General features: G+C 50.4%; 1 protein-coding gene, 1 long non-coding RNA gene and 2 other non-coding genes across 13 annotated transcripts; 2 read left to right on the top strand and 2 right to left on the bottom strand.

Annotated features, from left to right (window-relative positions):
- Positions 1 to 55: 55 nt before the first annotated feature.
- PPRC1 (PPARG related coactivator 1) lies at positions 56 to 14,496 on the bottom strand. Of its 10 annotated transcripts, none has more exons than XM_004268499.3 (14): positions 14,302 to 14,496; positions 10,258 to 10,446; positions 9,568 to 9,714; positions 9,346 to 9,447; positions 6,318 to 9,231; positions 5,975 to 6,028; positions 5,096 to 5,153; positions 4,253 to 4,323; positions 2,527 to 3,250; positions 1,413 to 1,562; positions 1,236 to 1,302; positions 991 to 1,112; positions 595 to 746; positions 56 to 309 (listed from the first exon to the last, which is right to left on the bottom strand). In XM_004268499.3, exons 1-14 carry the CDS (start codon positions 14,452 to 14,454, stop codon positions 206 to 208), a joined length of 5,007 nt encoding a protein of 1,668 aa, XP_004268547.2. In that variant the 5' UTR covers positions 14,455 to 14,496; the 3' UTR covers positions 56 to 205. The 10 variants fall into 10 exon arrangements, with proteins under 10 accessions (XP_004268547.2, XP_049553429.1, XP_049553430.1 ...); XM_049697472.1 differs by lacking the exon at positions 14,302 to 14,496 and adding an exon at positions 14,039 to 14,295; XM_049697473.1 differs by lacking the exon at positions 14,302 to 14,496 and adding an exon at positions 14,039 to 14,295 and having other exon boundaries at positions 4,253 to 4,320.
- A 1,777-nt stretch (positions 14,497 to 16,273) lies between these two features.
- On the top strand, positions 16,274 to 16,393 carry LOC117200889 (small nucleolar RNA SNORD22). The gene has a single exon (XR_004482667.1). It is a non-coding gene; the product is annotated as a small nucleolar RNA SNORD22 (small nucleolar RNA).
- Positions 16,394 to 17,715: 1,322 nt separating this feature from the next.
- On the top strand, positions 17,716 to 17,788 carry TRNAR-UCU (transfer RNA arginine (anticodon UCU)). The gene has a single exon. It is a non-coding gene; the product is annotated as a tRNA-Arg (tRNA).
- Positions 17,789 to 20,383: 2,595 nt separating this feature from the next.
- LOC125960982 (uncharacterized) lies at positions 20,384 to 25,745 on the bottom strand. The gene is made up of 4 exons (XR_007471245.1): positions 25,189 to 25,745; positions 22,833 to 22,946; positions 22,647 to 22,688; positions 20,384 to 21,253 (listed from the first exon to the last, which is right to left on the bottom strand). It is a non-coding gene; the product is annotated as an uncharacterized LOC125960982 (long non-coding RNA).
- Positions 25,746 to 25,766: the final 21 nt, after the last annotated feature.

Raw genomic sequence — 25,766 nt, 5'->3', positions numbered from 1 at the left:
GCAAGTTAATGTGTTTCAATGCCTATTATAAAAAACAAATACCACTTTAAAAAAATCTGATTTAACACATTTTTATTTCACTTTTTTCCATTTCTTTATAAAACAGTCATCTCCTCACTAGCAGCTGTCTCCCCTAGACTGGGGGAGGGAATGGAGGAGGTTGGGCACCTCCAAAGAAAAGGGGGTGGGGGAGAAGGGCCCAGGGTTACCTCCTGAGGTTCTTCTGGGCCTGTTTCAACAATGTGTCAAAGTCAAGAGAATCAAATTTGCTCTTTACAGGAGCAGGGTCAAAGTCTTCCCGGTTGGAGTCTATAAAGGTAAAGAGAGACAAACATCAAGGTCTCTGAGTACACCTCCCGACCACAGCGTCCTCAAATGGCCAGCTACCTCTCATGTCTATAATGGATGGAGCTAAAATCACCTGGATATTAAGTCAAAAGACAGGTGAGCACCCATTTCTCCTCTCATCCCACCCCTTAGGCTCTTCACGTGTCAGAGGAAGACAAGTCTGCCTAGCTAGCGCCCCTCTCAAAAGCCTGGGGACCTTTTGAGGGAGGAGATGATACCAAAGGCTCAGGGCCTCCCTCCACTCACCAAGATCAGAATAGCTTCTCTTGCAGAACTGCCTGCGGCCCCCAAAGCAGAGATCAAAGGGCTGTTCATCTGCTTGCCTCAGCTTGTGGCCACTCTCAATGGCTGCAAATGCCTCCTCAGCATAGCGATAAGTGACGAAGCCATAGTTGTCACTGGTGGGGAGGGTGAGACAGAGGCTGACATGGCTATTTGGGCACATGCCATGGAGAAGAGACAGCTCGCCAGGGTACAGTAATGGACTGGGGTGGTTCTTCTCATTCCCCAAATTGCCAACCCTCTAACTGTAGAAATGAAGGTGCCTATATTGCCTAGGACACCAGAGCAAGGGGGGAGAAACAAAGAAGCATCAAGATAGATAATGAGACAGGACATCCTGACCTTAGGGCCCAACCTCACCCTTGGACACGGAAGTGGATGGTGCACTCCTCAATCTCTCCGAAAACAGAGAACCTCTGTTTCAGCTCTGACCTAGTCATGCGACCAGGTATCTTCCCAATGAAGACCACTCTTCTCTCTTCCTATGTTAGGTCAAGGAAAATTGACACACTATGAGCCAAGGCCATAGCTGCAGACGGCTCTCTGAGCTCATGTCATGGCTCAGGGACAAGCCCTCTCCTCCCAGGAGCTGTTCCTCTACTCACTATTGCACGCTCCTTCTGCAGAACTCTCTGCCTTTGGTAATGGTCGTGTGAACGATAAGAACTGTACCTGACAAGAGAAGAAGGTGCCATCAGTGCCCCAGACATTACGCAGCTCAAGTCTCAGAACTCTTAGGCACCTGCACCCCAGATGCACCGACTCCCTGAAAACACGCTCACCGCCGCCTCCTGTCACTTCTCCGGCGAGGAGATGGAGAGCGGGACCGACTTCGGGAACTAGATGATGAGGATGAGGAAGACGAGGAGGAAGATGAGGAGGAGGAAGAGGAAGAGCATCTTCGGGAACGTCCAGAGGAACTGCAACTGGACCTGGAGAACAAAGGGGCACACAGGAATGCTGGGAGCAGTGCAGGTATATTCTACTTACCTCACCTTGGCCCCAGCCCTGCCTCCCTGTCAGGAAGCTCAGGACCAAAGGCAAAGCAGAGCAGAGGAGATCTAGAAGAACTCTTCGCAGATGACCAAACTGAGAACCTCATGAACTTTAGATGTTCTAGAGTATTTGGGCACAGATCATATTTATTTTCAATTATGCAATTAAAAATAGAAAAATATTTAACAAATCAGAAAGAATAAAAATAACGGAGACTCGGAGATAAAAGGCTGGGCCCTAGGTCTTACAATTAGCTGCGGGTGGGGAGGGGGCAGGCCTGGGTCTCTGGGATCCTGCTCCCCTCATATGTCTCATAGGAGTACTATGAACACGGCATTTAGGGGATGTGCTAGACCTGTAGTAGGGGACATTTCTGAAGATAAGCTTCACCATCAAAAACCAAGAATTCTTCATTGATTAAGTGGAAAAATTTGGGTCTATTACTGAGAAAAAGGTACTGCCAGAAAATAGCTGAGGCCACAGTGACACTCAAAGGAACTGTCCCAGACTGTTTCCTCAACAGATGATTAAAGGAAGGACTGTTTGCCATTAACAACCCACTAGACCACCATCCCACATACTACCGGGAAAATAGCAGAAATAAGGACTGATACAGTATGCAAAGGAATCAACGTGGTCAAGATCAAACCCTAATTGTCTCCCCAAGGCAGGTCTCCAGGAAGGAGGAGACCTCAGAGATATCCCAATCTCCAACAGGGGATAGAAGCTATCTTCTCAGAGCTTGCCTCCTTCGAATCCAGTAAAGGGGGAGAAGACAAAAGCCAAAGACAGAAATAGAAGCCTTACTGCCTGAAAGTATCGATGTGCTAAAGCTTTCAGAGTAAACCAGAGGAGAGAAATTCCAAAGTGGAGAGAACCTAACAGGCCATCAGAGCTCACCTTCGCCACCTCTTGTGTGGGGGGGAGAGGGACCGGGACCGGGACCGGGATGAGGAAGACGACGATGAGGATGAGGAGGAAGATGCTTCGCTGGTCCGGTTGGACCCAGAGCTGACAGAACGGTTGCTGCGGCCACGGCGGCCTTGCCAGCCCCGGCTTGGGGGGCTGGCTGACCTGCAGGCTTTTCGATAACAGCGCATTGACTGCTGCTTGGCTGAGGGATCAGGGAGAGTCCTAGTGTTCGTGTCATTCCGGCAGGGTGAGGCCTCAGGGGACAGCAAGGTGGATGGGGCAAGGCAAGGGGCTGGGGGATCTGCCTGATCATTGCTAGTCCTGTGATCAAGTGGCTTCTGGGAGGCAGCTGTGCATGGGGGCAGCGGGGTGGCTGGGCCCAGGGACAAGACAGGTTTGATGGTGATATCCTGATGGCGTTTGACATTCCATCGGGAGCCCACCTCTGGAATGACTAGGGCAGGCGTCTTTTTTGGGGGGGTCCTGCTCCGGACACAATAGTCATGGTCCCCAGAGCCCACATGGACTGGACTAGGGCCATGGACCCCTTCTTGGAGGCAGGCTGCAGCTGGATGTTTGGCCTCTGTAACTCCTTCAGGCTTCAGGGTTCCCTCCTGGGCGGTGGACTTAGGAGATTTGGCTTTGGCCAGCAGTGAGACAGCAGCCAGGGGCTTCCATAACTGATGGGGAGGGGTAGCTGGAGGGGTGAGCCCTGTGAGGGGAGGGAGGATGGAGATAGCAGGATGAGATCCGATTCTACACTTCTAAACACTGTGAATATAGGCTCCAGGGATCCCCACTTCATCTCACAGAGTATACTAACAATGATCAACAGCCCAACTTCTCCCACTGTTAAAACTGCTCCTTCCCCTGAGTTCCCCATCTTGGAGACCAGCAGTAGACACCCAACCAGCTTTGGTCCTCCTGAACTGTTCAACCTCTCACTGCCCAAACCTAGCTGGTGGCCAGGTCCTGTCTGTCCTACCTCTTCATTCTTAGACTCACCCCCTGTCCTCAGAACTGCCTGACTTCTGGGCTGCATCTTGCCTGAACTCATGTAATTGTCTCCTAATAACCTCCTACCTCGGGCATCACACCTGTCCACCTGTCTTCTACATTCCTGCTGGTGGGAGCACCCAAAAACCAAACTGGTAACGTTTTTACAATTGCTTCTTCACTGTACAGTATAAAGTCCAACCAGCTTAACATGGCAGTCAAAGTTCCCATAACCTGACCTCCTGCTTTCCACTCCAGCTTTCTCTCTTCCTTTAGCTCTGCCCAGCACCCTGATCAACCACTACACTCCAGCCAAAATGAACCACTCATAATTTCCCAAAACATACCGGGCTGGCTTTGCTTCTCCAGCTCACTCAAACCATTCCATCTACCTAGAATGCCCATAAACCTACCTGATTGGTATCAGTGATTTTCTCAAGCCTCCACTTTGAGGATTACCTTCTATATAACCCTACCCTGACTGTCCCTCTTCAGACCCCACTATAAGCCACACAGGCTTCTTTAACACACAACATCTGATACTCAACATGCTCATTTGTTTACACATCTGACATCTGCCCCCTGGACTGTGAGAACCTCAAGGACGAGGATCAGATCTCTGTATCCCCAACACCTACACACACTTGGTGCAGAGCAGGCTCTAAAAACATTTGCTGCATAAACTAATCAAAGGCAGAGTTCCCCACCCTGAACCCACCTGCCACGTTGGCCAGTTCTGGGGCTTGTAACCGGTCTAGGGGCCTCTTCTCCTGGGGAGTGTCAACGCTGCTGGCGGGGGGAAAAGGGAAAGCCTGGTTCATTGCCTCCTCAACATCTTGTACATCTGCTTTGCTCACAAAGCAATGGGAGAGGGGTGCGTGCAGAGAGGAATGGGGGGCACAAACTGCCCCAATCATTCTCCTCCAGCACAAAAGGGGTCTTAGTGACTGAACTTTATGTAGGTTGGGTCTCAATTCAGCTCTGCCCAATTCCTGGATGACCTTGAATACCCCCCACCTCCTCCAAGCCAGGAGCCTCTCGTGCCCGGCTCAAACCAACCCAAAATCAATGTGGAGGAAAATATGCTTGGCAAAACAGGATGGGGTATTGTGAACATGAAAAAAAAAAAAGGCCTCTTGGTGCTGGAAGAATGGGGAACAAGGAGGTCCAGGATGCCTGTGCCCTCCAAGGAGTCAGGGGAGCCCTAGCCATGAATATCCTCCCCCACTTTTTCTTACACCATTACCAGTGCTGAGCAACCTTAACGCCTGTTAAATAAAGGAAAGAAATCCCCAAAAGCACGAGTTGCCAGAAAATAAAAGGCATCACCATTTGGAACCCCAGACTGGAATAAGCCAGAAAATGGTACATATATATCCTCCTCCTTCACCACTCAAGACAGTACGCTGTAGTGATGGGCTGAACCGGGGGTGGGGAACAGGGAAAGACTAGAGCGGACTAAATGTCCCTGTAACAGAGGCATCCAGTTGACAGTCCTGGAGTACCGGCCGGCTGCTGACCAACAGCTGGTAGGGTAACTCACTCATGTCCCCATACTTACCCTGAGTTTCCTACAGCCAGGCTGTCAGCAGGAGCCGGGGGAGGGCACTCCTTTTTGGCTGCAAAGAAACCATACTAGTTAAAAGCCCAACCAGATGTTCCATACTGAGGAGGTGCAGAAGGGCTGGCTCTGAGACCCAAAGGAGGAAAATCCATTTTGCCTACATACTCCATTTGGGTCTCCCCAGAGAGATCCATTCTCCTCCAGTGGGTACCCAGGTATATTTTTAATCATGTCTCTTCTCTGCTCAGAAACAAGCACACTCCCCACTGAATCTGGGGAGTCCAAACTTCTAAGCCTAGCATTCCAGGCTCTACATAACCCACCTAACTAACTTCCTAGTTTTATAACCTACTCTTGATCTACACTTATATTTTCTATTTTGCCTTGTACTACCGATACCTGTTACCAATTCAGCAGTCATTTCTGCAAATTCTTCTCCCCAGTCAGACCATAAGCTCATCTGAGAACAGGACATAATATCTCCCGCAGCACCTAGATCCATGCCTTGTACTGAGAAGCTGAGCTATCCATTGCCTTTCAAATACATGCGATCTTTCCTATGCCTCTGCCTTTACTCATCAGTCTCTGAATTCCTGTGTTCCAAGGCTCACCTGGAGAGCTACCTCCCCAAATAACCCAACACACTTGAATCTCCCCATCCATCTACTCTTTATAGTTCTTGCCATGCTGTACCCACCACTCTCCCTGGCTTAGATTGTGTCACAGGTAAATCTTGTCTTCCCATTCCAATTAGGGGGCTACTCTAGTGGCTGAGACTCCCCTTCTCCTTCCCCCCAGTTCAAGCAACTACAGGGCTAGGCCCAAAGGAAACATCAACAAAAAAGGGTTGGAGCAAAGCTACCCAGGTTTCCTCACCTTCTGATTTCTCAAATTGCTCCAGCAGACTGGACAGGTCCGATGCCTCAATTCCTGTGGAAGCATACAACACAGCCCCTATCAACTGAGTACACAGGTCCCAGAAGTCCCAAATCACCTCACTTCTTCCCTAGGCTCCCCATGCTCACTGTACTAAGTAAACCAAGGCAGCAACACAAAGCAGAAAGAATCAAACCAACCCAGACTTCTACCTCTCAAGAACTCTCCAAAGAAATCCAACAAAGGCCAGCCCCATCAAGGTAGTTTATCCTGTTTTATGGAGGACACTCCTCACACAACCCCCATGCCATTCTTCACACCAACGGAACTGTGTGGCACTCACCAATCTCACTGATGAAAGCCTGTACCACATCCTCAGGACCCTGGGTACGTGGGGTAGGCAGAAAGGACAGTGTCCTTAGACGCGCTGGGTGGACAGCAGGCAGCTTGGTGGTAGTGCTCTGCCTTGGTGCAGATGTGGGAACAGCCTTGGCAACAGGAGAGGGTGCCTTCTCCCTGGGCCTAGCTTCCTGGGGCTCAGGCTTTAGCCTCTCTGATGCAAGCTCCTCAACAGCCACACTCTCAGCAGGCAGACACGGTGGAGCCTTGATCCGAGGGCTGTGCACCGGGGAGGACACCTTGTGTTTCAGATGGGGAGATGCAGGCACTGGCTTGACCTCCACCTTGGTGGGCTCTATCTGTGGAGCTCCCTGACCAGCTGCCCCAAGACAGAGGGGAGGAGCCATCGGCACAGTCAGTACACTATCAGGAGGGCCAGGTGGGATGCCACTGGGCTCCACCTTGGGTGAGGGAACAGCTCTTCCAACAGAGGTTAGAGGCAAAGGAGGTGGGGGAACAGCAGGCCAGAATGGAGGGTGTTGCAGCCCTGGGCCCCATCCCAAGGGCCCATAGGTACAGCTGGAGCTATAAGGTGGGACTGGGGCAGGAGGAGGTACCCAAGGCACATTGCAAGTGGAGGGCACAGCATAGGCACCTGGAGTACCAGACACTAGGGGCACCGTCAGTGGAGGGGGCAAGCAAGGATAGCCAGAAGGGGACAAGGGGGGATAACAAGGCCAGGGTGGCACAGGGGCATAGTGAGTAAAGGGATCAGGTGGCACTGGCCCCACAGACATTGGAACACTAGGAGGCTGCAAGGGTGGTGGGGGCAGACTGGGGACACTTTGCCCATTTGTGGGAAGGGGCAGCATGGGGGTCATGCCCAGCCCACCCGTGGGAAAAGGCAGGGCAGTGGGCATTGTGGGGGGCATGGACTGCACAGCAGGAGGTGGAGGTCTTGCTGGCAGTAGCATCTCTTGGGATGGCACCTGCTCAGTGGGAGTTGAGGCCACAGGTTTGCTTGCAGGTGGCTCAGGACTAGGAGAGGCAGGGCTGGGACCCATAGGAGCAAAGCAAGCCTCAGAAGGAGCCTCAGGGCTTCTCTGCAGAATTGTCTTCTTGGCTGTGGCTGGTGGGACAAGACAAGGGATGTCTGCCAGCCCTGTGGGAGTTTCTGGGAGGCTGGGCCACTTCCCAGCTGGGGGATGGGGGTTCCTCTCTTCTGCCTCTGCTTGGCGCTGCTGCCTTCGTCGCCGGTACTCAGATAGGCTAAGAGGCCGAGGCCTGGCTTCCTGGGCTGTTGCACTAGTACCAGTTTCCCCCTTCAGAGGACCCATGACCTCCTTGACTTCAGGATTGATGGCCTTTGGGGGGTCTGAGGACTCTGACTCCAGGAGGAGCTGGGGGGCTGGACTCCCCTGGGCTGATGACACTGCGCCACGTCTGGGATCAGTTGGCCTAGACTTAATTAGTACAGGGTCAACTGGAGCCAGGTCATTGGGAAGAGAGTCAACTTGTACTGGCTTGGCTAGGATAGGGTCAACTGAAGGCAAGTCATCTGAGATGGGAACAACCACTGCACGGTCTACTGCTGCTGAGTCAGCCAGAACTGGGTCAATCAGCACTGGGTCAGCTGGGAGAGGGTCAACCAGCTCTGAGTTCGCTAAAGCACGGTCAACCAGTTTAGGGTCAACAGGTACAGGGTCAGCCACAGTGGGATCAGGGTCAACCGCAGTGGGATCAGCTTCAACAGAGTCAAGTGGCATGGGGTCAGCTTCAGAGTCAACCAGTGAGAGATGGGTTGAAACAGGGTTGGCTTGGATGGGGTCAACCAGGCTGGGGTAGAGGTCTAGAGGACCTTCTTTAGCAGGACTAGCTTGTCCAGCACTACTCTCCAAGTTCCCAGAGCCAGGCTTCTCCAAGGCAGCTGCCCAGGCCCGAGCCCAAGCCTGGGGCTTCCCTCTACCACGGGGAGGCACAACCTCTCTTTGAAGGTCCTCCTGAGGCAAGCTGCCTCCCTGAGAGGTCAGCTCTGTAACTGCTGTAGACTGCCCACGAGAGGCTGACCTCAGCCTCCTGGCATAGCCTTCTGCACAGGCAGCTGGCTGCTCCTTGCTCTTCTTCTTCCTGCCCTTTCGAGCTCTCTGGGAACTTAGCATTGTGTTGGCTGGTGGGTTCTGAGGGCCCTTGGGTGCCATTGGCTCCATGACCTCCCTGGGCTCCAACAAGCAGGCTGACTCCAGCTTTTCCTTTGAGTCCAGTGACAACCCCTCTTTCTCAGGGCAGAGGGCTTCCCTGGGCACAGCAGCCTCTGTCTCTGCCTCTAGTGTAGGCATGAGCAGCTGCAAGGCCGCACTGGCCTCTAGCGAGTTATCCAGGAGGACAGGCTGGGGTCCAGTAGGGATCTGTCGCACCACAACTGGGATCTCCAGGTCGTTGCCAGCTGTGGCCGCCTGGCCCACAATTTCCAGCACCACACAATCCTCAGGCAGTGTCAAATCACCTGGCTGCTCTTGAAGCTCATCCTCAAGTGCCGTCAGGTGGGTGAGGTTAGGCAGGCAGTACGGGTGCATGGCCCGCACCAGCTCACTCAGGGAGGAGATGCTCTCATCGCCAGCTGCCTGCACTGCCATCTCTGCTGCTACTGCTGTTTTATCTTCCTCCTCGGGACAGGCCAGGTGCATGGGGAAGTCTGCGATGCTGCTCACAGAGTTGTTGAGCTCCCCAGCAAGCATCTCGCTGCTGAAGCCGGCCACCTCCTCCTCTTCTTCCCCATCACTACGCTGCTGGGGAGGTGGGGACTGGCCCCAGCGGGGTCTTGACCTTGGGGGTCTCCAGCTAGGAAGCTTGGGGGAGGAGGTCTCCAAGAAAGAGGGTGGAGAGAAGTCCCAAGGAGGATCTGTGAGAGACATCTCAACCTACAGGAGAGAAGATAAGACATAGGAGTTTTCTCCAGGAATATCTTTTTCCAGACATGTCCCCATATATTCCTCCCCATTGGGAGTCCATGAGGCTCCCTAGGTCAGGCTTACCCCACTCACTCTACTACTGCCTGTGCTGGGCCCCAATGGGTCAGTCGGGGTGATGAGGTCACGTTCTGGGGGTGTCCGAGAGAGGCTGAGCAGCCTGTGCAGCTAAAAGGGAGAAAAAGACCTGAAATGTGTTTGTGCTTCAGAACTTTATGAGTAGGCTCGTGGATGTGGTTCTAACCTTTGCACCAACCACACACCCCCTTCCCCTCATCCCACACTTACAGAGGAGCCCTCCCGAGGTGACACAAGCAGCTCTGAGTCAGGAATGCTGTCAAATGGAGACAGGTTCTCGGAATCTGCATTGTCCAAGATCTCTGTTAGAGCTGTGAGCAGTGACACTTCATTCTGGTCCTCCAGAGATAACCTGCTCTGCTCAGGAAAGACAACAGGAAGGTCCCACCACCATCCCTATGACCTACCAGGCCACTGAGAAGGACTGGATGCCAAGAGAATCCCTCTCCCAGGCTCAGTTCAGCTCAATTTGCCAGAGAGAGATGTTAGTACCAGGAGGCATGGGTTCCAATCTCATTTACTACCATCCACCATCTCTCTAGTGTCAACAGAGACCTGTCAAAACTGAGTCTTGAACTTATGTTTCATACTCCCTACACTCTCAGGTAAGATGTGGGATGCTCAGCAGACAACCCTTGGCTAAGCTGGAATTGGACTCAAAACACAGATCAGAACCCTCTGAACATGTAAGTCAGGGGCCCAGGCAGGGTGAAAGGCCTTGGATGATAATCCAAGTCTGCCAGGGCATCCTCTTACATGGGATGTAGCCCAACTCTCACTGAGAAACAAAAACACACTTCAAGGACTCAGGTTGAGTATCTAGGAACCAAGGTGCTAGGAGAACAGAGCCACTGAGCCAAAGCTCCTGCCTGAAGACCTCCAAGCTCAGCCCCAGCTCACCTCTCCAAGGCCACCAAAATCTTCAATGAGGGAGATGAGGGAGGCATCCATATAGCTGTGCATGGTCCCCAGCAGTGTCCCATCCTGCAGTATCAGCTCCTCCATCTCTAAGTCCTTGTCCCTCAAACAGGGGCCCAGCCGAGATAGACTGACAAAGCCAGAATCATCCCCCTCCTCATGCAGCAGCACCTGGGGCAAAAGGGAATAAGGTCAGGAAGGCACAGTGAAAGCTGCAGGGCATGGGCCCTCGGGGGCAGCTGATTTACACACTCTGTAAACCAGGTACCAAGCCCTCCACCAATGGCCTCAGACTCAGCAGGAGCCCCAACACACTCTGGACTTGCTGGGCAGAGAGAAGTACAAACTATGAGCCACAGCCACAACCAGATGGCAGTGTTCAAGAACCTTCTGGGAAAAAAAAAGTTTAGACTCCATCCAGAAACACTTGGAACCACACGAGATTGATAAACTGGGGAATAAAAACATCAAAAAGACCAAGATTGTTGAGAAGAGTAATCTGCTGGCAGTGATGAAGACAGACACTCTCAGGGGCACACCAAAGGAGAGGAGGTCAGTAAGCAGGCAATTCCAATTACAACCACCTTACCTCCCTCAAATCCCACTTAGGCCTCTCGTCTCTGCTTAGCTCAAATCCCACCTTCTCAAGAAGACACCTCAGCCCTCCCCAACGCATCTCTCCTCACACCCCGAATTCATACGTGTTCCTGTACCGCTCACTTCTCTGGCAATCACATCCTACCCACTTCCCTACCCCATGACATTCCTTGCATCATTACTAAAACTATATTCCAAGTTCCTTTGGGGCAAATAACCCTTTGTATTCTATTAGCTTATATCTTTCTTGGCTCTTGGAAGGGTTTAAACTGTGCTTATACTTCCTGGTCACCCACCATGCCTGGCACAGTGCATCACAGTATACACAGCTGACAGTCACACTTATTTCGAACTTCTATTTTGAAGGCTCTACAGTGTGCCACCCAACCTCTCAAAGGTAGTCCCAAGGGACAAGTCTCTTCCCTACCCCAACCAGGTTAGAGCAAAAGAAGAGAAAGCTTGATTCTGTGGACGGAAAAGCCCCGCCCCACCCCACCTCTTCCCTGAGAACTAACATCTTCAGCCTTGTCAGGCAGGGAGCCATCCGCCCAGGCCTGTCAAGAGTGTGGGCGTGGGCAGGGCCAGAAGTGGCTAGAAGGGCTGGCAAGGCCAGAGGCAGGGGTATCTCCACTATACGAAATTATAGATGATGCAAAGGCCAGAGAACAGGAACAAACACGGACAAGCCAGTCTTACCTCTCCTTTGGCAGCAAAGGGAAACTCTGTACCTCTTCCAAAATAAAAAAAAAGCAACAGGTGTGACTGCACCCCCCCCCACCCTCCTAATCAAGCTGAAGAGTAACAATGCCCAACGAGAGAAAAGGATAGATAGGGACACTTTAGGAGGCCAGGCCCAGAGATGAAGTAAAAGGTGGCAGGTTTTAGGCACTAACTCCTCCCAAGCCTTCACAATCCTGTAATTACAACTAGCAACTGAATAGCACCTCGCTCAGCAAACACTCCCAGGTGAGCAAAGAGGCTGCATCTCCTGCCCTGCCACCTACCTGACCCAGCTACTAGGCCAGAATCTCGAGACAATGTCCAGCTTTATGAACCACTCATCACCACTTCCATCAGGCAGGTACTGGAGCCCCAGTCAGAGAAGCCCCTCTTTACCTGACCTCACCCATCCCTCCCCTCAAACCCCAAACAGCACAGCTCCCAGAGTACCAAGATCATGGAGAGGATAAGCCCAGGCTAAGAGTGTGCCAGCCACCAGCATCTCTTAACTTTAACAACCTCCCGACTGGCTTTCCCATATCTGGCTTGTCCCTGCAGGGTTCAAAACCAGCTACAAACGTGAAAATACACATTTGATCACCTCTTGAGACACTCTCTAATCCCCTCCAAGGGCATCTTCCCGCTCTTAGCACTAGGTTTAAAGTCCTTAAATGGCTTACAGTGGTCCTGGTATTCCCCACCAGACTCCTCCAGCGTGTCTTCTCTCACCACTCTGTCTGTCTCTGTATACACTAGCCATACGGGTTTCTCCAATAAGCCATGTTCTCTCCCACCTCAAGGCCTTCACATACTGTTCCCTCTGAGGAAAGCTCCCCCTCCCCTCCGCCCCCCACAATCTCATCTTAAAATGTCTCTTCCCAGACCCTGCAAGGTAGATTACTACTGCTGATTATATAATATGCTGCACTTTCCTCTGTCCTCATCATTATTTATTGTCTGTCTAAAACATAAGATCTGATAAAAACATAAGATCCTGGAGGACAGGGACCATGTCTGGTTTACCACAGTATCCCCCTATGTCTAAACATAATGGAACCTCAATAAGTTCCTGGCTGATTGACTAGCTTCCACATACTCATCTTTGTGTGTGTTTGTGGTGAACAATCTCTCCACAAGACCCTCTCCAACCCCAAATGACTACCTAACTTGGACTACAGCTGGATCATGGATACTTCCTGCCTCTCCCCCAAAGGGTGGGCAGCACCAGCCCCACAAGATATGGCCTCTGAGAAAATAAGGGAAGAGCAGGTGGGCAGCTCCCAAGTAGAGCCCCAGAAGCCACTCCCCACCCCCCACCCCCAGGGCCTGGATTGGTCTGCTAGAACTGATATTACCTGGCAACCTGCAGCCCAACTCCCACCTAGAAACCAAAAAAGAAAAAAAAAAGCTTTCAAGGACTCAGCTTAATTGCTTAAGCAAGATAACAGTTCAAACGAAGTCTTGCCGACCTCCACTCTGGGTGGGAACTTTTAAGAAGCCCTGGTGAGGAATGGGACGATAACACTTTTAAGTATGGAGAACTGAAGACCAGGAAAAAAAGAGTATGACAGAAAGAATGTCCCCCCCGCATTTAGTAAACGTTCAACTGGTGTTGAGTAGTTCTCAGATCGCCTCCAACTTTTGCCATCCCCAGCACAAATTCCAGAAAAGCTTAAACACAGACCATCTCAAATTTGTCTGTATCAATTCACAGGAGCAGGCCTTAGTTGCCTCCTCAAAAGCGATGCTTGAGGAAAAGTGAGGGAAGGAGAGGACTCCCTTTCCTTACTTAAGCCTGTGCCATGTAAATGTTGAAACCTCCCATGCCCCTTGAATCACGAACGAGGCAGGACTGCAGGCAACAAAAACGCCAGTGCCCATGCCTCACAACCCACCCCAAGCCGGTCGGAAAGAGGCCGCCACTCCACAGCCCTTCAACCTCAGCCCTCTACCCTCCCCAACACACTCCGCCATCCGCAGGGCACAGACTACCCGCACACCTGTAAAGTCCTTTACCATCCGTTGTCGAGAAGCAACGCGGATCAAAGCAAAAAGAAAAAAACTCCTCCAAGGCTCTGGGCAAAGTTGATTCTAGCAGCCCCTACCTTCCTTCCTTCCCAGCCTGGGGCCCCCAGCGCCGATCGGAGATGGCGGGACCGGCTGAGACACACCCAGTTCCCGGCAGTGCGGCTCCAGCGCCGATACGAGATGCCCGGCAGCCTGGAGCGGGAGCCACGTGGACATCCCCTCCCCGCCCCCACGTGGACCCGAGGGCCTCCTCCCCCCCGCCCAACCCACGTGGGTGCCGGGGCCGCCTAGAGGGGGAGGGGAAGCAGACAAATTATCCCGGGAAAATCGCTCCCCCCACCCCACGTGGCTCCGAAAAAGCACTGCGGCGCTGGGCTACAGGCAGCCCCCACTCGGCATCCTTAGAGGGAGGTCTTACTCTAAGTCCGAGTCCCCCCACACACAGGGGCCAGGTTTCCGACACCCTGCTCTGCCCCTCCGACGTTCCGGAGGAATGGCCATAAGGACCCGCCTCTGCCCGCATCCCCCCAGCAAACGACCCAGGTCCGGTCGGTCCAATCCGTCTTCCGCAGCCACCCGGCATCGACTCCCGAACGCTTCTTCCCTTTCCTGTGGCGTCCACGTGTCACCGCCCGGCACACGCCGCTTTGCTGCCAGCCGCGGGCCGCCCGCCAGTCTCACCTGCTCCCCGCCACTCACAGCGCCCACAGTGCCATACGGCGCTTGGCTCCGACTCCCCCAACCGCTGCTGCGCACTCCACCGCCAGGGTCGGGGCCGGAGCCCCCACTCAGAAGCGGCGCGACTCCGTCTCTCAGTCCCCGGCGCGCCGCCATCTTGGCCCCTGAACACCCGGCGCAGCTCTGATCGCCGGCGCCGCCTCGCCCAGCCGATTGTAGGAAGGAAACTACAACTCCCGAAAGACACTGCAAGACTACGAATCCCAGAAGACTGAGCGGCGATACCCATTTGCACACGGGAAGAGGGCACTGGCCTCACGAGGGAGCCTGGGAGTAGTAGTCGCATTCAGCAGAGCCTGAGTGGCACGTGCTAGAGGCATACTGTAATGCATAATTTTGTGTTGCGCGCGGGGACCTAGCTGGGGAGCGCGAGGTAATAAGGGGATAATTACCTATTGCGTATCTTTTTATTTTCCCAATTTGTCCAACTGTCAGAACCCCCTCTTTGTCTGACGTTTTACCTGCTGCACGTTTCTTTCTCCTTAGTCCAAGCGGGCCTGTGTTTTGAAACAGCACCCCCTCGTGGGCACCAGCACTCCAGGAGCTAAGCCTCACCCGCTACACTGCGGCACTACCGCGAGTTTAATCTTAGAACACAGCATTATCGGTGTCTCTCTGAGCTACTCAGAAACCCACGTTAGTGTCTCATTACCAAATTTACTTCCTGCTACTGCAGATCATCTTGCTATCTTCCAAATACAACAGGTGTTTTCCTGCCTTGTGGAAAACTTTAGCCTCAAAACATCTTTGAGGCCCTGTTTTATCCGGGAAAGACTTTTTGGTTATCCCAGCCAACCTTGATCCCTCTCTGTATTTCCACAGTCCATCACTATGTCTATTATTTACTCATTTGCCATTTAGAAGCTACTTCATATTGTTTTCTTTTTCTTTTTTTAAATATTTATTTATTTATGTGGTTGTGCCGGGTCTCTGTTGCAGCAGGCGGGCTCCTTAGTTGCAGCTTGTGGGCTCCTTAGTTGTGGCACACGGGCTTCTTAGTTGTGGCACGTGAACTCTTGGTTGCGGCATGCCTGTGGGATCTAGTTCCCTGAGCAGGGATGGAACCCAGGCCCCCTGAATTGGGAGTGCAGAGTCTTAACCACTGTGTCACCAGGGAAGTTCCTGTTTTCTTTTTTTTTTTTTTTTTTGCGGTACGCAGGCCTCTCACTGTTGTGGCCTCTCCCGTTGCGGAGCACAGGCTCTGGACGCGCAGGCTCAGCAGCCATGGCTCACAGGCCCAGCCGCTCCGTGGCATGTGGGATCTTCCCGGACCGAGGCACGAACCTGTGTCCCCTACATCGGCAGGCGGACTCTCAACCACTGCGCCACCAGGGAAGCCCGTTTCCTCTTTTTTTTTTTTTTTTTTTTTAACATCTTTATTGGGGTATAATTGCTTTACAATGGTGTGTTAGTTTCTGCTTTATAACAAAGTGAATCAGATATATATATACATATGTTCCCATATGTCTTCCCTCTTGCGTCTCCCTCCCTCCCACCCTCCCTATCCCACCCCTCCAGGCTGTCACAAAGCATCGAGCCAATATCCCTGTGCCATGCGGCTGCTTCCCACTAGCTATCTACCTTACTACGTTTGTTAGTGTGTATATGTCCATGACTCTCTCGCCCTGTCACAGCTCACCCTTCCCCGTCCCCATATCCTCAAGTCCGTTCTCCAGTAGGTCTGCGTCTTTATTCCTGTCTTACACCTAGGTTCTTCATGACAATTTTTTTTTCCCGTTTCCTTATTTTTAAAAAAAGTTTTGTATTACAAAAATTTAAAAATCACTTCAAAGAATACAAAACTATTTAAGTAAGAAATATACTTGGCCTACAAATTCCAGTCCCCAGATTTAACCCTTGTCACCTTTGGTGTGTATTCAGCCACACTTTTTCTATGTATATAAAAACGTATAGGTCCCAGTGAAGAAACATTCAAACATTACTTCCTGTCCTAGTCCCAGAGCCTGTAAAGGTGAACCCACTGGGGCTGGCTGGAGAAGAAGAGGAAAATTTGTTCCAGAAGGAACTGAGGGATCATAAGGATTTCAAAACATGGGAAAGGGAGGAATAAATTATTCGTCAAAAATCAGTTGTGTAGGGCTTCCCTGGTGGCTCAGTTGTTGAGAGTCCGCCTGCCGATGCAGGGCACACAGGTTCGTGCCCCGGTCCAGGAAGATCCCACATGCCTCAGAGCAGCTAGGCCCGTGAGCCATGGCCGCTGAGCCTGCGCGTCCGGAGCCAGTGCTCCGCAACGGGAGCAGTTGTGTATATTTTTTCCAGGCCCAAAGAAAGAACAAGTCACGTGTAATGGAATCTAACTCTTGGAGAATATCAATAGGGAATTTTCAAGTTATTTGTTATACAACCTAGCTGTTTTAATTAGCATACAATCATTCCAGCCCCTCTAAATAAAAAAGTTTTGTTTTATTTTGTTTTTCTTTTGGCCGCTCCGCGCGTGACTTGTGGGATTTTAGTTCTCTGACCAGGGACTGAACCCAGGCCCTCGGCAGTGAGAGCGTGGAGTCCTAACCACTGGACCACCAGGGAATTCCCAGAAGTGTTTTTTTTAACCTTAAAAAAAATGTATAGGGACAGACATTGACCTTTGTTCAAAAATGGGACCATCCCACATGTATGGTTCTATAACTTGCTTTTTTTTCATGTAACAATATGTTTGTCCATTCATTAACCAATATATACTGAGATCTTGGTGAGTACCAGTTCCATTAAAAGAATATATCATTATTTAAATGAATATATAATTTAATATCATTATCATTATTTAAATTATATTTGTGATTTCTAGTTTTTCACTATTACAAATTAAGTTACAGTGAACATTCTTTTTTTTTTTTTTGCGGTACGCGGGCCTCTCACTGTTGTGGCCTCTCCCGTTGCGCAGCACAGGCTCCAGATGCGCAGGCTCAGTGGCCATGGCTCTCGGGCCTAGCCACTCCATGGCATGTGGGATCTTCCTGGACCGGGGCACGAACCCGTGTCCCCTGCATCGACAAGCGGACTCTCAACCACTGCGCCACCAGGGAAGCCCTACAGTGAACACTCTTGTACATGTATCTTTCCTTTTTTTTTTGCCGTGAGATCTTAGTTCCCTGACCAGGAATGGAACTCACACCCCCTGCAGTGGAAGCACTGAATCCTAACCACTGGACTCCCAAGGAATACCCTTTTTTTTTTTTTTTTTAATCTTTGCCTTTTTGTACACTCTTTCTATGGAATACTTTCCTCGAAAGGAGATTGCTGAGTTAAAGGGTATATATGTATGTACATTTGAAATTTCGGTGGACAATGCCAAATTGCCCTTCAGGAAGGTTGTATTAATACACATTCCCAGGGAATTCCCTGGTGGTCCAGTGGTTGGGACACTGCGCTTCTACTGCAGGGGACACAGGTTCAATCCCTGATCAGGGAACTAAGATTTTACATGCCGTGTGGCACAAAGTATTAAAAAAATAAAAAATAATACACATTCCCACAAAAAATTCATGAGAAGAGAGGACCTCTTGTTATGGACTGAATTGTGTGTGTCGTCCCCCCTTCACCATGGGCAAAATTCATGTGTTGAAGGGCTCCACACCCAATATGACTATATTTGGAGATAGAGCCTTTAAGAAGGTAATTAAGGGTAAATGACATAATAAAGGCAGGGGGTCTAATCCACTAGGAATGGTTGCAGAAGAGGAAGAGACACCTGCAAGCCAAGGAAAGAGGTCTCACTAGAAACCAGGCCTGCCAGCTCCTTGATCTTAATCTTCCAAACTCCAGAGCTGTGAGAAAATAAATTTCTGTTCTTTAAGCCACTTAGTCTGTGGTATTCTGTTAAGGAAGCCTGGGAAGACTAATACAACTTTCTTTTAGTTAGTTTCTTTTTTCTAATTTTTTAAAAAATTTATTATTTATTTATTTAATTAATTTTTTTGGCTGCGTTGGGTCTTAGTTGCAGCACGTGGGATCTTTGTTGAGGCATGCGGGATCTTTCATTGCGGCACCCTGGCCCTTCGTTGTGGTGTGAGGGCTTCTCTCTAGTTGTGGCGCAGCACGCATGGGCTCTGTAGTTGTGGCGTTCCGCTTCCAGAGTGCGTGCACTCTCTAGTTTGTGGCACACAGACTCTCTAGTTGAGGCCCGCGAGCTCAGTAGTTGTGGCACCCTGGCTTAGTTGCCCCGAGGCATGGGGGATCTTGGTTCCCTGACCAAGGATCAAACCCATGCCCCTTGCAGTGGAAGCACAGGGTGTTAACCTCTGGACCACCAGGGAAGTACCTTACTAACCTTTTGGGTGAAGTGAATCTGTTCACAATTCTCCCTATAAAATAGAGAGGGCAACAATAAAGTTTATTTCCAATAAACTTAGAAATAATTTGCCAGTGAGAAATCAGTAAGAACCAATACAGGGTGGCACAATTCTTCCTCTGTTGAAGAAACATTCTCTAAGAGATGCTCTGTAAATGCTGGTGATTTGGGCACTAATTATGGTCATTATTATAAGGATTAGACTCTGGGAAGAAGATTAATGTTAAAGAAAGCAGAAAGCTGTGCCCTTTTTTCTTTATTCAGCATATGATAAAAAAATATTCACCTACATGTGGTGTCTGCATGGAATCTACTAAAAAAGATACGAATATATCTCTAGGTCTCCACTGCCACCTAGACAGGAGTGTTGTGGCTACTAGTCTCCTTGACTGGTGCATTCCTAAGGGCTAGGAAGGAAAACCTCAGAGACACAGGCCACCAAATATTGGGTGTCAATCACATCTTTGCCTGACTCCACATTCACCAAAGACTCATCTGATTATAATAACTGATTTCCCATATCATTTTCTATGGGGAGAGTGAGATGATCAAGTGAGACAAAATGCCCAGTTCACATGACATATATTTCTCAGTGTGAATTAACAAATCAACATTCTGGTTTACTTATTGAGTGCCTACTATGCATCAGGCAATGTTTTAGGCACTGAAGATACAGCAATGGCAAAACAGACCAACAAACACACAGAAACAAAAAAACCCTCCCTAACAGAGCTCACATTCTAGTGGGGAGACAATCTCCAAGTAAACAAAGAGTCAAAATAATTTCAGAGCACCAGAAGGGCTATCAGAAAATAAATGGGGGACTTCCCTGGTGGCACAGGGGTTAAGAATCCGCCTGCTCGCATGCCACAATTACTGAGCCCGCATGTCACAAATACTGAGCCTGCGTGCTGCAATTATGGAAGGCCGCACGCCTAGAGCCTGTGCTGTGCAACAAGAAGCCACCGCAATAAGTCTGCGCGCTGCAACTAGAGAATGCCCACGTGCAGCAACGAAGACCCAACACAGCCAAAAATAAATGAATTAATTAATGCGAAAAAAGAAATGGGATGGGACTTCCCTGGCGGTCCAGTGGTTAAGACTCTGTGCTCCCAGTTCAGGGGCACGGGTTCAATCTCTGGTTGGGGAACTAAAATCCTGCATGGGGAAAAAAAAGAAAATAAATGGGATGGAGACTGTAAAAGGTAAGAGGGGACAATTTTATTTTATACGGTGTGATCAGGTAAGGAGGAGGAGATATTTGAAGTAAGACCTGAATCACAAGGAAGACCTAGCCATTCAAAGAGCATTCTAAAGAGCATTCTATGGTAAGAAGAACAGCCAGTGCATGGGCTCTCAAGTGACAACACGTTTTTTAAAATAAATTTATTTTATGTATTTATTATTTATTTTTTGGCGGCATTGGGTCTTCGTTACTGGCTTTCTCTAGTTGCGGTGAGCAGGGGCTACTCTTTGTTGTGGTGTGCGGGCTTCTCACTGCGGTGGCTTCTCTTGTTGTAGAGCACGGGCTCTAGGTGAGTAGGCTCAGTAGTTGTGGCGCATGGGCTTAGTTGCTCCACGGCATGTGGGATCTTCCCGGACCAGGGCTCAAACCTGTGTCCCCTGCATTGGCAGGTGGATTCTTAACCACCGCACCACCAGGGAAGTTCGACAACACTTTTTTTGTGTTCAAAAGGAAGACTAGTTTAACTAAGGAGTTCTAGAAAAGAGGCAGAGTAGTACCAAGATAATGTTTCATGTGTATTTAATTTGTGTGAATCAGTTTCCTGAATCTGATGAATTCTGATTAACTTCCTAAATTAAACCTCCAGACCTGCAACACTAAGGACCAGACCTGTTGTCATTGAAAACCCCCAGGATGGGTCCCAATAACCTCTGCCTCCTGTTATTCACACTCTTATGTAGTTCTCTCCCCATTTGTACCAGGGTTGGTCTGTGTAACCAATAAGATAAGGCAGAAGTGATGATATGTCACTTCCAAGATTAGATGATAAAACGACTGAGGCTTCAGCCCAGGTGTTTTTGTTTCTCTCTCTCTCTCTCTGATCTCTTACTCTAGTGACAGCAGCGTGCCATATGGTGAGCAGCCCCATGGAGAGTCCCATGTGGCAAAAAATTGAAGCCTCTGTCCAACAGCCATTGAAGAACTAAGGCCTGCCAATAACCACTAGAGTGAACATGGAAGCTTATTCTCTAGCCCCAGTCAAGATGACTGAAGACCTGGACAACAGTTTGACTACAACCTTGTGAGAGACTCTGAGCGAGAACCAACAGCTTACCCACTCCTGGATTCCTGACCCTCAGAAACTGAGGGAAAAAAGATAAAAAATAAAAAAATAAAAAGAAACCAAGGGAGATAACAAAAGTTTGTTGTCTAAGGTGCTGAATTTGAGGGTATCTTGTTGCATAGTAATAGATAATTAATATACCTGGTTTACAGTTATTCTTTCAGGGAGATGCAAACTTTCAGGCAATATTCCTTTTAGTGCTTTATTTTTAGCCCCAAACAACCCACAGTTGAGGAATGGTTTACAGTCTTGAGCTTGCTGTCTCCTTGCAATATCCCTGGAAGAATTAGAAAAGTAGGGATTATTGTCCACATTCTACTGAGGAAGAAATTGAGGCTAAGGGAGGGTTAAACAATATGCCCAGGGGCACACAGTGAATAGAGTAGACTATTTTCTTTGGTTCCTCTGTTCTTAGTAGTGTATCCCCCACTGTACTAAGCAGTTGCTTATGGAATGAATGAATAGGTTTCATCCCATTTGGTGGCATGCTCTGAAGGGGCATGGACCCTTTTAGAAGGAACTATTCCCAAATATTGGCATGTATAAGAACCAACTGAGGCACTTCTTTAAAATGCAGATTCCTAGATCCCTTTCCTCCAGACGTAATGTTTCCTCCACACAAGGATGGGGCCTTCTACATATTTATTTGGCCAAATCTGCCAAACTGATTTGACAGAGAGAGGGATGGTAATGGTAAATGGTGATGGTGATGGTGATGGTGATGGTAAATGGACAAGAAGGGAAGGAGTCACTTGTTGGAGCAGGGAAAGATAAATCCTATCAGAATTCTTATAATCATTTAGTAAGTGTTATAGGACACATATCAGGTTCTAGGCACCTTCTTAGGTGCTGGGGACAGAGCCATCAGTAAGACATATTTGCCATCTTGATGGAAAAAGAAGATTCGTCCTTGAAAGAAAGAGCAATACCAATGAGTATTTGAGGGAGTTTCAGGGCTAAGAGAAATGTGGGAGAAAATAGAGAAGGCCAAGGTCAAGGTCAGGAGAAGAAGTTGGATGGGACAGGTTCTAGGAGCTGGAAGAAGCAGGGAACCCACCTGTCCTAAAGCAGTCTAGCTCATTGCTTCTGCTGTCTGCCTCTCTGTGGGGCTCCTCTTCCCTTCTCCTTTCCTTACCACCTCACCTCTTCTCACTTCCCATTTTGCTTCATCCCCATGTCTAGAGTCCATCTTGCACTAATGACTGTATTTAAAAATATTGGAATGCCCCTGAATTATTCACTTTTTTTTTTGCCACGTCACATGGCATGCAGGACCTTAGTTCCCTGGCCAGGGACTGAACCCACGCCCCCTGCAGTGGAAGTGCAGAGTCTTAACCACTGGTCCCCCAGGGAAGTCCCTGAATTATTCACTTTAAAATGGTTAATTTATGTCATGTGATTTCACCTCAAAAAAGAAAATATTGGACTTCCCTGGTGGTGCAGTGGTTAAGAATCCGCCTGCCAATGCCAGGGGACACGGGTTCGAGCCCTGGTCCGGGAAGATCCCACATGCTGCGGAGCAACTAAGCCCATGCGCAACAGCTACTGAGCCTGCGCTCTAGAGCCTGTGAGCCACAGCTACTAAGCCTGCATGCTGCAACTACTGAAACCCACAATGCTGGAGCCCGTGCTCTGCAGCTAGAAGCCACCGCAATGAGAAGCCTGCTCACCTCAACGAAGAGTAGCGCCCGCTTGCCGCAACTGGAGAAACTCTGCGCACAGCAACGAAGACCCAACGCAGCCATAAAAAAAGAAAATACTGGGTGCTCAAATCTATCCATCCACATCAGCTAAGCCTGCCACCCTCCAGGACCTTGTCATTAAAGACCTTCCACATAGACTCATTGCCTTCCTACCACACCCCAGGGCTATCTGCCAGGCATCTGTGACTTCTCCCATTTTTGCCTGCAGCACAGTTTCCAGAGCTGCTCCAATGATGGTTTCCTCTTCTTCCCCAGGCCTAGTCCAAACTAGAAGTAAGGCAGAGAAGAGCACTGGGTCAAGTACTTGTTAGCTGTGTGACCTTGGGCAAGTTCAGGGAGGTGAATCGACTTAACTTAATCACCCATTCAACAGTACTGAGATAATATTTCCTTAAAGGAAACAGGACCAATAGATCAGCTGGGGTGGGAGTGAGAGGAGTACCTCCCCAGAGGAGGTGAAGGTGTAACTGAGGTTTAAAAGGCATTAACTAGTTAGTAGGCAAAGAAGACAGAGAAGAATGTTTTACAGAAAGTTTGAATTTATTAGCCTTCCTGAATCTGTTTTCTTGTTTGTTTAATGGAGGTAACAGCACCTTCTTCCAAAGGTCATTATTAAAAGTAAATGAGATCTCAGGTGTGAAACACCTTGCGCAGTACTGGGCACATAGTATATGCTCAACAAATGCTGTTTTTCTTCTTCCCAGCCTTCCACCTTCCACATGTGTAATCTAGGAGAAGGGAGCCTTAGATTGAGAGGAGGCAAAGTCCCCTATAGGGTGGGTTATAAGCCCCTTTGTCCACTCAAGTGATTGGTGATCACCGTGGAATCTGGCCAAGCTAGTTATTTGGAATGAGTGGCCTTAGGGGTGAGTGGTTACAGGATTGGGGGAAGGCAAATTCGTACACAGTAGAGAGTGAAAGGGGTCCAGCCAATTCAGCCCACTCCTGAAATTTTTTTTTTTTTTTTTGCTGTACGCGGGCCTCTCACTGTTCATGGCCTCTCCCATTGCGGAGCACAGGCTCCGGGCCCAGCCGCTCCGCGGCATGTGGGATCTTCCCGGACCGGGGCACGAACCCGTGTCCCCTGCATCAGCAGGCAGACTCTCAACCACTGCACCACCAGGGAAGCCCCTGAAACTTTTGAAATAACCGATAACCTCAAAGAAAGCAGAAAGGAGCTAATGTATATTGAGTACTGACTACATGGCTGGCATTGGGCTAGGCGACTGGGCATACATTGTCTCATTTGACTTTCATCAAGCTGCAGGTACCAATTACAGAGGGTAAAGCTAGAGTTCAGAATGGGGAAGTCAGTTGTCCCAGGTAATTTGCTAGTGAGGGGCAAAGCTGGAATTCAAACTGAGGTTTCCAAAATTCCAGGCTAAGTTTCCATTGCTTTAGGTTCCCTTTACTCCCTGTAGTGCTGACCTCTGCCCTGCGGAATGTGGGGAGGAGGTGGACACAGGCAGGGGATGCTGCCAAGGAAATAACTGTGTAAGTGTGGATGGCTTCAGTCACATCCCTCTGCAGGCTTCTATCTCGCCCCCCCTTGCCCCCCAGAGGGTGGAGGTAGGGAAAGCTAGGGGTGGGGGAATCCACAATGTGGACGGAATGCTGGAGTTAGTGAGAGGCTATGCTTACAGTTCCCTTCCCCCACCCTCTCCTGAGCATAAGGGAGGGGATGCCCATCCCTGGGCAGGCCCTCTTTTCAACTCCCAGACTCTGCATCTGCCCTTCGTTTCTTGCTCCCTCAGCAAAAGCTTAAGGGGTCTCATAAACACTTAAGCTTCCACATCTATAACCCTCCCCCAGCCAGTCAAGCCAGCTGTGCAGACTCTGGGCAGGGGTGAGGGAACCTTCACAATCAATCCCCACCTAAGTAACAAAGGGAAGGAGGACCCTTCACCCAGTCTGGGGCAGACGCCCTAGGAAGGGGACACCAGGCCAGGTCCCCAGCATCTACTCCTGTAGCCCACCCTGAAGCTTAAAGAAGAGAAGCTAGCAGCTGGGGACCCCCCAGAAGGGAGGGGTCCAACTCTCTCTTCCAGACTTCTCCCCTCCCCTCCCTCCTCCCAGCTAATAGGTATTTCCTGTTTATGAGGCAGCTAAGGCTGGGCTTTTGGGAAGGGATGGAGATGGAGATGTTGCCCCCCACCCCGGCTGGGTTAGGGAATCCTTGAGGAGCGCCTGAAGGTTGGGAAGCTCCTCCCTGGGGAAGGAGTGTTCCTTACGTTGACCATCCACATCATCCTCCCTTCCACCCCACCCCCTCCAACTGAGGCCACAGCCCCTGCGGGTAGGGGGCACTGGAGGGGTTTGCTTCCTGTTCTTCCCAGTCTCGGAGGCCCTCAAAGGAAAGCAGCTTCCAGGCGATTGGGGGTGGCGGGAGCGGGGGGAGGGAGGCTGAAACTGGATGGAGAAAGGGGGAAGGGAGGTGAGCATCTTGACTGATGAGTCAGAGTCTGCAAGGGTAAAGGACAGCCTACGGATTCTCCCTCCCCAGACCAACCTGGCGGTCATTTCGCTGCCCGCCCTTCTCCCAGCAAAACACAGATCGCAGGCAATTAGGCGAGGGAGCGCCGGGACCTCACCTAATTAACCCTTTTAGGGCCAGTCCCAACTGGTTTAGCAGGCAAGGGAGGGGTAATTAATTTAGGGGGGAGGTGAATTCAGGGGTTGCTACTAGAATTAAGATAGTGCTGCTTTCCCCACCCACGTTGGGGTGGAAGCGCATAACCAGGGGCCTCCAGATTAAGATTGGGGTTTCAGCAGAGAGCATGGGCGGGGGGTCGGCAGTCGCGTTTCCCTCCCAGAGCGCGGCCGGGGGTGGAGAGAGAGCTACATCTCAAAGCCCACCCTGGCCCCGCCTCCCCCAGTCCCGGCTCCCGCTTCGGCTCCTCTAAGCTCCCAACCCAGCGGCGCCCGGAGGACGGACACCCAGCGTGAGGCTTCGCTTCCTCTCCCTTCCCCTCGCCCGCCCTCTCCCGGGTCTCTGCCTCGGTCTCCTTTTTTAAAAGCTGCGTCACAAGCACGCCGAACTCGGAGCGCTGCCGGCCCCTCGCCGTCCGCCGCCGTGCGGCGCACGCA

This window comes from Orcinus orca, chromosome 14 (assembly GCF_937001465.1).
Source record: "Orcinus orca chromosome 14, mOrcOrc1.1, whole genome shotgun sequence".
Taxonomy (NCBI): domain Eukaryota; kingdom Metazoa; phylum Chordata; class Mammalia; order Artiodactyla; family Delphinidae; genus Orcinus; species Orcinus orca.
This window is presented reverse-complemented; position numbering and strand designations above follow the sequence as displayed.

Bases quoted from the DNA above. Each gene is read 5' to 3' on its own strand.
- PPRC1 (XM_049697472.1), bottom strand. From the start codon at position 14,203: ATGCCGGGTGGCTGCGGAAGACGGATTGGACCGACCGGACCTGGGTCG. The intron at 10,447-14,038 runs GTAAGACCTCCC...CTTTTGCCCCAG, and splicing joins TGGGGGGACTCGGACTTAGA to GTGCTGCTGCATGAGGAGGG. The intron at 1,113-1,235 runs GTGAGTAGAGGA...GACCTAACATAG, and splicing joins TGCAGAAGGAGCGTGCAATA to GAAGAGAGAAGAGTGGTCTT.